The sequence below is a fragment of the Podarcis bocagei genome, assembly GCF_964188305.1.
Source record: "Podarcis bocagei genome assembly, chromosome: 6".
Taxonomy (NCBI): Eukaryota; Metazoa; Chordata; class Lepidosauria; order Squamata; family Lacertidae; genus Podarcis; species Podarcis bocagei.
Genome location: NC_138130.1, coordinates 34462567 through 34474616, shown reverse-complemented (window position 1 = coordinate 34474616; position 12050 = coordinate 34462567). Strand labels below are relative to the sequence as shown.

Here is a 12050-nt window from a genome sequence, read left to right as displayed (position 1 = left end):
CAGGAAGGTAAATGGCTTGTTGCTTACATGACATCTATCCAATTTTCAACCTTCCCGCATCCCATTCCAGAGATAAACGCAGCAACCTTTCCTTTTCCTATGTCCTCTTCCTCCTTTACAATGAGTTCAAAGCAAACCAAGCTCAGTTATGACTGGCAGGTGCTTCTCAAAGCAAGCTTTGCTTCCTGCAGCCTTGGATTGTGGATTCCCAGGAATCTTTACAGTAGGAACAAATCAGGAAGCTACATATTTTGCCCCCCCCCAATAGCAACCACAGGGTCCTCTGATCTGGATGTGGACTATGTAATTGAGTGAAAGGTCTTCCCAGGGGATCTTTTTCTCCAACTTAAATGCCCCTTCCCCAAACTACAACCTGCAAAGTTAAATCACATCGGAATCTGTGTGACAGCAGAGTTAACCCTGCTTCCCTTATGCCATGGAGCCAAATTAAATACCACCAGCACCCTGCTTTGTTTTTTAACGGAATGTATAATACGGGGATGGGGAACTTGTGGTCCTCTAGATGTGGTCAGGCTCCAACTCCCATGAGCTGCAGGCAGTATGAGCAATGGTCAGGGCTGATCATTTTATTCCAGCAACATCTGAGGTTCCCCAGCCCTGATATAATGTATAATTTAGAAGTAATTCAGGAAACGAGAGGCTACCAAGGTGGACACTATTTCCCAAACCTTTGTTATCAGGAGTACACTTGTTTACAGAACTATATATGTAGGCATTCTTAACCCTTACACATGTATCTTCTTGTGTGCATGTTGTCCACCCGCTCCCAAAATAATGGACACACACTCCCCTGCAATGGGGTGATAGCCAGTCAATGTTTCCTCCAGTGTCCTGCCCTTTCTTGTGCCCAGTTGGTCAGTGTTCAGGCATGGAACCATGATCTCTGGGCTAGGATGTTGCTTCTCCTTACCTGCCAGTGGCAATGCAGACTGTGTCAAGGAAGACCCTTGTCCCTCCCTTAGAATGATGTTGCATATATCCTGAGTGAAGAGTCAATGCTACATGGTGATAGAGTGGCAGATGAATCTGGTTTAGTTTTTCCAAGGTGCTCCTCAACCTCCACTGGAAGAACATGAATGTGCTTTCACTCACAAACCGATAGGCTGTGTGGTAGAGGTCCATAGAATTATAGAGTTGGAAGGGACCCAGAGGGTCATCTGGTCCAACCCCCTGCAATGCAAGGTTCAACCAGAGAACTACTAACTCTTCTCCTTAAACAGGAATGACTCCTATCAGCCCAGCCAGCATGCCCAATGGTCAGGAATGATGGGAGTTGTAGTCCAGCAGTCATGGATTCTACATCCATGTTTTAGACAGATGAACGATATTTCGTGGCCAAAGCAGGTGTGTGATATTTTTCAGAAATGCTACACAGCCAAAACTGATATGCAATTGGTGGAGTTAAACAAGGAACCTGACGATTTTCATTTACTAGGAGACACTGGGCAACCGTCATGGCACAGCCACATATTGTTCAGGAGGAAATCAGGAGGCAGGAAAAAACACAGTTGTACAAGCCAAGAAGTTCCCGCCATCAGAACACTCTGATGGCAAATTCAGTTATCCGAGCCTAAAGAATTATGACCATACCTTGCTACATGCACGGCTGATTCAGATATCCGAACAGCCAGAGCTTGCCCACTTCCTTACTTGTTTCTGCTTTGCTGGTTGACAACAGCGATTTTCGAGCAGAAGCCATGGAGGGAAGGAGTGGGGAGAGGGATTGAACAAATCAGATTTTTTACTTTGTCTCCCTTTCACTGGTTGGCTGCAACCATTTTAGTAATAAACCATGGAGACAGAGAAAATAGAATTAGAAATGTTCTCCTAGGAATCCATGAACATTGTCTGCTCGTTATGTGAGCACTCGCCTAACAAACAATTTCCTGAGAACATATTGTGTTCAGAAAGCGGGACCTGCATGCCTTTCAGTCTTTATTAGGAAAGAATCGATTTTCATAGAAGAGAAGAAAACATTTTTTCCCCAGTTGTTAACAAAAAGGCCAATTTGGCAAAATACAAAATCTATATTAAATGTTTGGAGGTTATTTAGCTTGATTTTTTGTGGCTGCCATCTTGCTGTAGCCGTCAGGAAAGAGATATGCATGTGAATCTTTTTTCCTGCTCTTGATGAGTGCCTTTGAGAGTAACTGTTAGCCAGCATATGAATTTGGCGGGATTCCTTTCACCCCGAGGCCAGTGATCTGTTAAAAAGCATGAGGGGAAGGATATAAATATGACAACCCAAAATCCCCCATGTGCCTTTGGTTATAAACTCAAAAAGTACCCAGCACCACCCAACAACAACAACAACAACAACAACAACAACAACAACAACTCTAAATCCTTGCCTGCATCTTAATATCATATGTAAGTATATAGGGCAATTGCATTTCTAAATGCAAAGTGCATATATTTCACAGGAGAATAAAATAAACAACAGCTTTTTATAGGTTTGGCCTGGCACCAAACACCTCTCTCTCCCACCCTGTTCTTTCATAGCTGTCTTCTACAGGCAACTGGGTCCATAGAACTCAGTACTGACACTGATTGGCAGGGTTTATCCAGGGTTTCAGACGGGGAGTGTTACCCAGCCCTACCTGCAGGTGCTGAGGGCTGACCTGGAAAACCTTCTGCATGCAAGGCAGATGCTCTCTCACCAAACTACAACCCTTTTCCCACATGTGTGTGGCCTCAAGTGCACTGGACCCTTTCGTATGCGCTGAAAACCATCCAATTACCTTGAAAACATTGCCAGCTTTTGGCTGCCCTGACAGTGAGGCCTCATCCAATCCTTGGCTAGCAGATGTGACGTACAGCTCCGAATAATCATTTCCACCAAAACTGCAGGAAGTAGTTTCAGCAACAGGCAGCTTCACGGTCTGGAGACGTTTTCCTGTTAAAGTATACCAGTTTTGGGGGGGTTATGCGGAGGATCAATGTGTGTCCCCCACCCCACAATTTAGTGTTTGGAGGACAACTCGAAGGGCTGCCCCTTCCCCATAAAACAGGGCTTGCTTAGCATATTTGGAAGTAATTAAAGTAATAAGCATTACTATCTGAAGAATGCCCTATTAAAAACATTGTAATGTCTAGGATTATATAATTGTAGGATAGACCTGCAAGAATCCTGACAGAATGGGTCAGTGCCAAAGCAGAGTAAGTCTTGAATGCAAGTAACATTATCACTTTAAAACAAAACAAAGCAAAACCCTGAAATGGATGTCTGCTCCAGAGTTGCAGCATAGACTTTGAAGAAGGTTTATGTTTTTTTTAATGCAAAAATAAGAAAGTAAACAAATAGGTTTATTGTATTGGTTGATTAAACAAAATTGCCTTACTGGGATTCCATCACATTTCAGCTGAATTTCTTCAACTGTTACACAGCATTCATATACTATTTATGTGAATTTATGATCGTTGCCGGTATGGAAGAGAAACTTTTGTAATGTGGAGAATACTGGACCATATTTTAGCCCAGTGTGGCCTACTATGACTGTGTGTCCATTCTCTCCCACAGTGCACTCAACTGTGTTTCCACTGCTGGGTTTTAAATCCTTGTTCACACACCATTATCCTAAATGCATATGCACCTTGCACTTTGTTACAAAATACTACGGTTTGATGCATTGTTTCTCAAGCCAACTTCACCCCAATTAGAGTCCTTAAGCTGCTCTCTGCACGTTGGCATAGGGTAAAAACGTCCCCACCCTGGTCAACACCTCCTGGTTGTGTACACAGACGGAAATCAGAATCTGACACTAATGAAGCCACTCTGATTCTGATGTGAACAGCTAGGGGGAATGTGAACACACCCTGTGACACAATGGCTCTTAAGCAAAGTGAGGTATTTCCCAGCCCCTCCTACCTGATGCTTTTAATCAGAGATGCTAGGGGTTTAACCCGGGGCAAACCAAATTCTCTGCCACTGCACTCAGTCCTCAGTTTTGAAAAAACACACGAATCTGCACTTTGGTTTATGTAGTTTTTACATTTGCTCAGTTCTTAAAACAAGAGCTGCTTTAGACACAAGGGGTTAATATGCCTTTTTGATTTCCCCTTGCATCCGTGGAGCTGCAGGCTGCCCCCTTCATAGAAGCAGCTCCACAGAAGCAAAGGTTCCCCAAAGAATCCTGGGAACTGTAGTTTGCCCCTCACTGAGCTACAGTCCCCAGCACCCTTAAACTATAGTTCCCAGGATTTGAATGTATGGTGCATACACAGCCGAATGGATGCAATCCACACAGAGAGATATGTGAGCTGTTCATCACATAATTCGCTTTGAAAAACAACACTACAGGGTTGTATGCAACGTGTTGAGCATTGGGGCATCAAAAAGAGCATGCAATAAAGTCTTCCATGGGAGCCTGAAAGGACCCAAGAGGGATCATCGAGATTCTTTAATTGAGATTTTTCTTTCTTCCTCCCACCTTGCAACTGCTTACCTGTCTCGGGGTCTATACGGATCACTCTTCCTCCATTGTAACAAGCCACCCAGAGCTTTCCGTCAGAATCAATGCACATCCCGTCAGGGATACTCTCTTCCTTTTCCATCTTGTAAACGCTCCTTCGGTTAGCTGCAGAAAGAAGTTGACGCACATTATGGACTTAATCACACTTTAAACGCTATGCCTTCCAAGTTAGCATTTCCGCCCCCGCCCCCCACAAGACATGGACCTGAAGAAAGCTAAGAAAAACTACGAAAGGATCCATCCAAGAAGTTGATAAAGGGTTACCACTGAAATGGCACTGCATAGGGAAAGGAGAAGCCAAAAGTCTTCAGGCAAAAGCACCTAGAAGTGGTGTCGAAGCATAGTATAGAACTGGCATCATTGATACATTCTAGATTTCAGTTCCAGAAAGACTGTGCTATTAGTAAAAACAAGCAAGCAAGCAAACAAAAACCTACCTCTAGGTCAGGTTTATATTATCCATATTAGTCTGTGCTACATATCTGAATATTATATAAATACTGTATGGCAGAATATAATCAAATGAGCTAAATGGACCAGTGGTCTGACTCAGTATAGGCAACTTTCTATCTTAATAGTCATGGCCCCAGTTTGCACATCTCATTAAATCGAACTATCACATTTTGCCTATCTAATGAATATACTTGTGGCTTAAACTTCTGAAACAGGTCATTTTAAAGCCAGACAATTTATCCCAAAACTGACTCACAGCTACAGGTATTATTAGAATGATGCAGTGAGATATTCTTACAGTATAACAGGTACAGACTTTTGCTCAGTGCTTGGCAGCAAAACAACTGCACTGGGGAAAAAGTTTTTATTTTAAGGATCTCGAAATAACAAGAGCAGCCATACAGAGCTTTCCAGTTTGCAGGTCATAGTCGAAGGCATCCACCGAGTACGAAAGGCTGTCGATGTAATAGAAGGTTCTGTGATCCAGCGACCAATCCAAACCATTGGAGATGTCCACTTTGTCAAAGTGTTTCACTACCGAGTGATCAGGAAAGAGGGTGTAGAGGGAACCTTGCTGCCTCTCTAGCACTGCTGGCCGAATCTCCTCTCCCATTGTACCTGCAAGGACCACAACATTCAGGTTAAAAGTATCCTAAAAAGACAATAGACAGCCAAAGATGTAGCACCACAACAGTGGGTGGTCTCCTCTTTAATTATTCCACCCAGTGAAGCTGAATGTTCAAAGATTCAGGACACAGGGTAGTGTTCAACTACATTTTACTCAGACTAGCCTCACTGAAATTAAAGAATACACCACATCCACACCACACATTTCAAACACCACAATACCACTTCAAACAGTCGTGACTTCCCTCAAAGAGTTCTGTGAATTTAAGGGTGCTAGAAGTTGTTAGGAAGGAGACCCCTACTGACCTTACAGGGCTCCAATTCCCAGAGTTCCCTGGGGAGAGGGATTGACTGTGAAACTACTCCAGGAATTGTAGCTCCGTGAAGGAAAGAGGGGTCTCCTAACAACCCCCAGTAGAAGAAAGTATGGTGCTATTTTTCTAGAAAAAGAGGTGCCAGAACAAAGTTCCGGAGTTCTGGCTGAAAAAAAGCCCTGCTTCTTCACATAGTGAGTAAACAACGGAATTGGCTCTGATAAGACAGTGATGGCCACCAACTTGGGTGACTATAAAAGAAAGAAAGAAAGAAAGAAAGAAAGAAAGAAAGAAAGAAAGAAAGAAAGAACCTTATCAGATAAAGTTATCAATGGCTCCTCGCTACAAAAAATGGATCCATTTGCTTCAAAGGCACAAGTCAGGTTAAGTGACATGAAAACTGTGCTCTGAATTGTTAGGGATATTTATTTGTCAAAGCAAAGTAATCACATGGAACAAGAGAAACACTAAGCTGCAACACAGAAGAAGCTGAGGGAAAGGAGAGAGGCGTGTGTTCAGTACAAGGTTCTGTGAACTGGGATTGATGGCTACTGTTGGGTGATACACAACGAAGGATCCTAATTCCTTAAGACAAATAAACGAGCTGGAAATCTTCAAGCATGGGACTGATGGCCATCCAAACCTACCTGCAAACAGTCTTCCTGCAGGATCCACTTTCCCATCATTGAACCGGTTATTGGATTTATCCAAGTCAACGTGCTTAATGGTGGTTACTGACTTATTTTTCCAGTTTAAAGCTGCAAACTGGGTTCCCAGGGTAATCATGTAATCGCCAGATTTGCGAAGACACACACAACTCACTGGAGCACCTGGAGTGGAAACCATGTTTTGGGGTGGGGGAGAAAAGAGAGTGAACCACTTGGACAACTTTTTATTGTTTTATTGTTTTTCAAATGCAGTAAATAAACACATACGTAAAATTGTTGTTGTTGTTGTTTAGTCGTGTCCGACTCTTCGTGACCCCATGGACCAGAGCACGCCAGGTACTCCTGTCTTCCACTGCCTCCCGCAGTTTGGTCAAAATACGTAAAATACATAAAATTAAATATCCTTGTTCACAGCCACAACAAAGCCAAGTCTGACCCTCTGTCCATGACACTACACTGGAAGTCAATACTTGGCTACTGTAGTGTAATTCATATGCAGTTGCCCAGTTTGGAAGCATCAGTTACAAAATGCTGCACCAGAAACTTTTGCATAGCTAGAACGTAATCCTACTGTACAAAAGTTTTTGTTTCACCTTTTTTCTTTTTCTTCTCCTTGTTAAATTTGCAAATAAAACAATAGAACAGAATCCCTTGCTCTACCCAACACTAGCATGTGGCCCCCATAAGGTTGCCCTCTAGGAAATGTGGCCCTCAGGCTGGAAAATGTTTCCCACCAAACTTGTAGGGCTTACCGTGAACCAAGTCAGCCTGCTGGTGTGTGCTGCTCTAATTGCACTGCACCGCTCCTCTCTTTTGAAAGCCGGAGGAAACAAAACAGCGGCCGGCAAACCATGAGTGCTGGTTCACATGTGGCACTAAGACAACTTCTGGTTTGTTTCCTCTCAGCTTTGGAAAGGAATGCATTGGGCAGCATGATTTGAGCAGCAGGCACCAGCATGCCTGCCCATTCACAGTAAGCCACAGTTTGGCTTATCATAATCTGTGAACTATGCAACAGACAGAGTTTGGTTTGTAGGCAAATTTCACACTTAATAGACACCTTTCAGTGCTGGAACTGGTCCTAAGAGCTGTATGGGAAGGAATAGTTCCAAAAGTGTGGCTTATCCTACCACAAGTCGATGGGAAAACCATACCTATGGCGCTTCTTCCTCCCATGTAGCTTGTAAAAGTCACACGATGATCCCGCCAATCATCTAATTTTTAGATCATTCTGAAATAAATACTCTACTGTGAAACTGTTCCTTACCTACAGAAACACTATGCAGTTCCTTGGTAAGGGAATTCCATCGGTAGACCTTTTTGTCGGTTATATCCACAAAGAGAAGCGAACTTTCCTTTTCCTCCCAAACGGGTGATTCTCCAAGTTTGCAGTTGTGCTGCACAACAGACTCAACTTTTACAGAGGACATGGCCTTTGGGGAAGAGAAGCAGCAATCAAGGAAGGCAAAGGATGTTTCCCTTCGTTCCTACCTGCAGTCAAGTTAAGTTGAACAGGAACCAGATGTGAACTACTCTCCCCCACAGTTGAAACACGCTTACCTTGAGCTGATTGTAGCCCACTTTTTAGCCAAAAAGATTCCCAGAGCGGCTCTAAAATCACAAGGAAGAAAGTCTCTCACAGTCCACAAAGGCATGATGATGGCACACAAATAAAAGGGGAGCGGGAATGAAAAAGCAAGTTGAGGAACCTATTCTAAAAGTTATAAGCTAGTGGGACCTGGAGCCATTTGGACCTCTAGCCTCTCTTCAGAGCTATATTCCAGGCAAAGTGAGACTTTGCACAGGACCAATGCAAAGTCACTAATTTATGAAATGAATTGCCATAAGGTAAGGGCACAAGCTCAGGTGGCTTTAAAATGGATTAGTCAAATTCACAAGGACAGGTCTAGCAATGGCTATTGGCAATGATGTAAATAAAACCAGGAATCTCTATGGCCCAGAAACCTCTCATTGCCAGATACAAAGAACAAACAATAAAAGTTGCCCAAGTCCCTCATCTCCACCCTTCATTACTTGCAAGCTTCCCAAAAGCACCTTCCCAGGGGCTAAGCATCCATTCAGACTTTTCTGTCACAGACAGAAAGTTGCACTAAAGGACGAGACTTTGGAAGAGCGAAAGAAGCATTTTCAGAATTGTGTGTGTAAATGCTCAGGATTGATGCATATCAGGACTGAACGATTTCTGCTCGGCAACCCAAATTCAACCCACTGGCTATGCTCAGTCAGAGATCCACTATGTTCCTCGTTTTGGGAGCCTGCCTGAGATTACAAAACATCAGGAGGGCTGTTGAGCAAGTGACAGGATAAAATATACAGCTTGTGGGCTTTGCTCACCTTTTCGGATCGCAAATTTTACAGGTCTGCACAGTGTTGCCAAATATCACTCCTTCTAATATCAAACTCAGAGAGTGAGAGCCAATAGAAATTGAGCCAAAACCTGACCACTGGGAAATGAAGAAGGAGCTATCAACATGCTCAGGGCAACCTTGGGTATTCTGAGCAAGAAAAAAGAAGCAAACCATCCAGAGTCAATGAAGACATCAGGAATCCCAGAATTTTGCCTTTCAATTGAAAAGAAAAATGGGAAGCTGAGAGGGGTGAGGAGTAAATGTGCTTGCTTGCATCCCATGGCTCATCACAACTGTGACAGGCTAGCAGGATCCCTGAGGAAAAGGACTTTTGGAACAGATGCACTCAACAATTTGTTACAGGCTCCACTTAACCACTAATGCCTGAACCCACAATGCACGGCAGCTTAGTGAAAGCCGCAATTATATTTTTCCTGCAGAGCAAAAGAAATTACATTTCTTGAGGCTGTAAGGTGCCTCAAGATTTTATTTCAGAGTTCCCCTAGCAAACCAGACATTAACAACTATAATTATTTCAAGAAAGCAACTCTTAAAAAAAAATAAAAAAGACAATTGGGGCTGGGAGGAAAGACACAAGAAATAAGCATTCTTACAGAATCGAATAAGAAGTCCTGTTTGCAGTCAGCTCAGTCAAATCCCAGTCACAATGTCCAGCAGTGTGAACTACAACCGAGAAAAGTTCAGTTTCTAAAGGTGCTGCTCCATTCAGTTTCCTTGCTACTAGAGTCTAAGCCATCTACTCTTCCAAAAAAAAACCCACTGTCAGCAAACTTATAGCACCCAGCATTGCTAATCTTTAATGAGAACGCCTATCGTCACAGTCAAACATTAGCAAGTTGCTGCTGAGTATAGTTCTTTTCTGTGTGAGTGCACTAATAAGTATGGCAAACATCAATAGCACATCATCAGCATTCTCCCCAGAAATGTAGGCAGGACAGAAGAGAGGGATCCGGGTGGAGGAGAAAGCAATATGCATTGATGCTAGTGAAATACAGATGTTCAACGCTAAACATGCAAAATAGTGAGTGTGTTTTAACCGCAACAGTAACATTATACACCATGGAAGGCATGCAAAATGTGTTGCTGTTTTTTTAAAAAAAGAAATGAAGATGCGTGCCCATTGTTACCAAGGAAAAAATGGCTACATGCAAATATATACAGAGTACACGTTTCAAAAAGTAGTTACACTAAAATCAATTATTGGTGGAGAACTTTTGAGCACAGCAGAAAGTACAAGGGAACTTTTAAAGCAAGATGTACCCTGTGCTACCAAGAATAAAATTATGACCACAGCCAGATGCATTAACTGGATTGCTATTTAATTTATTGTTTTAATCCGTGCCTTTTCCATTTTGTGCTGGCACCCACAGCACTTTTATCAAGCTTTTGAGTACTGGCACCTTGTTGTTGTTTTTTAATTTAAAAAAACCCACTGGTTTTAATAGGGTTGTGATTTTGACTCCAATGACTTTGAGTGGAGGATATGGGGTGTATGTGGTTTTTAATTTATTTATTTTTTAAATAAACCTCTTTTGCTTCTGCGATCTCCCCACTCTCCCACAAGGATATCATGCCCAAGATGTTTATCTTGCCAAGCTTATGCAGACAATTAAGGAAACATCTCTGTGTAATAGTCAACAGGCCTGATTTTAAAACATGAGGTAAAAATGGGAGTGCCAGTGTGGTGTAGTTGTTAAGAACTAGACTAGGAGACCAGGGTTCAAATCCAGACTCATGTATGAAGCTTAACGGGTAACCCTGGATTCGTCCTGCTCCATCAACCTACCTCAAAGGGTTGTTGTGAGGAAAAGATGGGGAGAGGAAGAACAATGTATTTATTTTTTATTAAATTTGTATACCACCCTTCATCCAAAGATCGCAGGGCAGTTTGCAAGGTAAAAACACAAAATGAGAACATGAAAGACATAACAAAAATCCGAAAACAAACCAATAACCCCACTCCCACAAACACATTTAAAATGCCATAGAATGTTTTGTCAGACAAGGGCCAGGTTTGAGAGAAACGTTTTCTTACGAAAGATATGCAACGAAGGCATCCCTTGTGCTCATTCAACATTGCTAAATTAAAATTAAAGTTATCTGCAGTGCTGATTTAGCTCGCTAGTTGAGCAAACGATCTGGGGAATTGCAGGACTTTAAAAAAGCAGATTCTCCCCACCCCACCCCGGCCTTCCCAGGTATGTTTGTGAATTCAGTGGAGATTATAATCTGGGTTGGTGCCTGCAGGCTAATCGAAAGAGCAAACAGATACAACGCGGGAGCGTCGAACTGAGCTTGATTTCGCAGAGTTCGGGGTCGCAGCGTTCTTTTAAGTAGCATTCCCAAGATATTCTTGAACCCGGATCCCGGGCAAATCGGAAAGCAGAGAGTTCGGATTCCTTTAGCTGGGCCCTGTTTCTACATCGAGAAAAAGTCGCGCTCGCTCCCGGCAGCCACCACGAGATACTGAAAGAGGAAGGAAGGGGAACTCGGTGCCTGTTGATGTTTCTTACGCCTTAAGAGAGACTCACCAGCTTTTTTGCAGGGGGCAGATTCGGCGGGGGGCGGCTCTGCTCACGGCTGGCTTTGGAAAGCAGCGGCGAAAGAAGGCCCGGTTGGCACAGCTACCCCTTGCAAGCTTAGCTAACAAAACTTGTTCTCTCTCTCTTTTTTTGTATGCTTGCAAAACACTCTTCCCCCGCTGGCGGCCTTGGGCTAAAAACTGGAGCCTGATCCTCTGCTATAGGGAGGTGGGAAAGCAGGGAAGTTTAAAAAAGAAAAGAGGCGGGAGCAGGAGAGAAAGAGACTAGGAAGGTGGCACAAGATCTTTTAATATCTGGAAATGTGTGGGGCAAGCTTAGCCCCCCTGAACCTGTTTTGAGCTTCAGGATGCAGCGCTTCAATGCAGAGCCATAGAGGGGGGGAAAGGGAGGAAAGTAATATTCTGGCAGAGACATCACCTTGCCAACAAAGGTCCATATAGTTTAAAGCTATGGTTTTCCCAGTAGTGATGTATAGAAGTGAGAGCTGGACCATAAAGAAGGCTGATCGCCAAAGAATTGATGCTTTTGAATTATGGCACTGGAGGAGACTCAAGAGTCCCAT

The 12050-nt window shown here is 43.2% G+C and overlaps 1 protein-coding gene across 3 annotated transcripts; it reads right to left on the bottom strand.

Annotated features, from left to right (window-relative positions):
* Positions 1-1939: 1939 nt before the first annotated feature.
* RGN (regucalcin) lies at positions 1940-11635 on the bottom strand. Of its 3 annotated transcripts, none has more exons than XM_081197135.1 (7): positions 11477-11635; positions 7823-7988; positions 6535-6717; positions 5349-5564; positions 4467-4598; positions 2763-2917; positions 1940-2225 (listed from the first exon to the last, which is right to left on the bottom strand). In XM_081197135.1, the coding sequence occupies exons 2-7, from the start codon at positions 7983-7985 to the stop codon at positions 2175-2177; spliced, it is 900 nt and encodes a 299-aa protein (XP_081053261.1). In that variant the 5' UTR covers positions 7986-7988; positions 11477-11635; the 3' UTR covers positions 1940-2174. The 3 variants fall into 3 exon arrangements, with proteins under 3 accessions (XP_081053261.1, XP_081053262.1, XP_081053263.1); XM_081197136.1 differs by lacking the exon at positions 11477-11635 and adding an exon at positions 9539-9701; XM_081197137.1 differs by lacking the exon at positions 11477-11635 and having other exon boundaries at positions 7823-8006.
* Positions 11636-12050: the final 415 nt, after the last annotated feature.

Coding starts and splice junctions, on each gene's coding strand:
- RGN (XM_081197135.1), bottom strand. CDS start 7,985: ATGTCCTCTGTAAAAGTTGAGTCTGTTGTGCAGCACAACTGCAAACTT. Junction 6,718..7,822: donor ACTGCATAGTGTTTCTGTAG/GTAAGGAACAGT, acceptor TTTCCACTCCAG/GTGCTCCAGTGAGTTGTGTG. Junction 4,599..5,348: donor CCTGCAAACTGGAAAGCTCT/GTATGGCTGCTC, acceptor TTCTTTCTGCAG/CTAACCGAAGGAGCGTTTAC.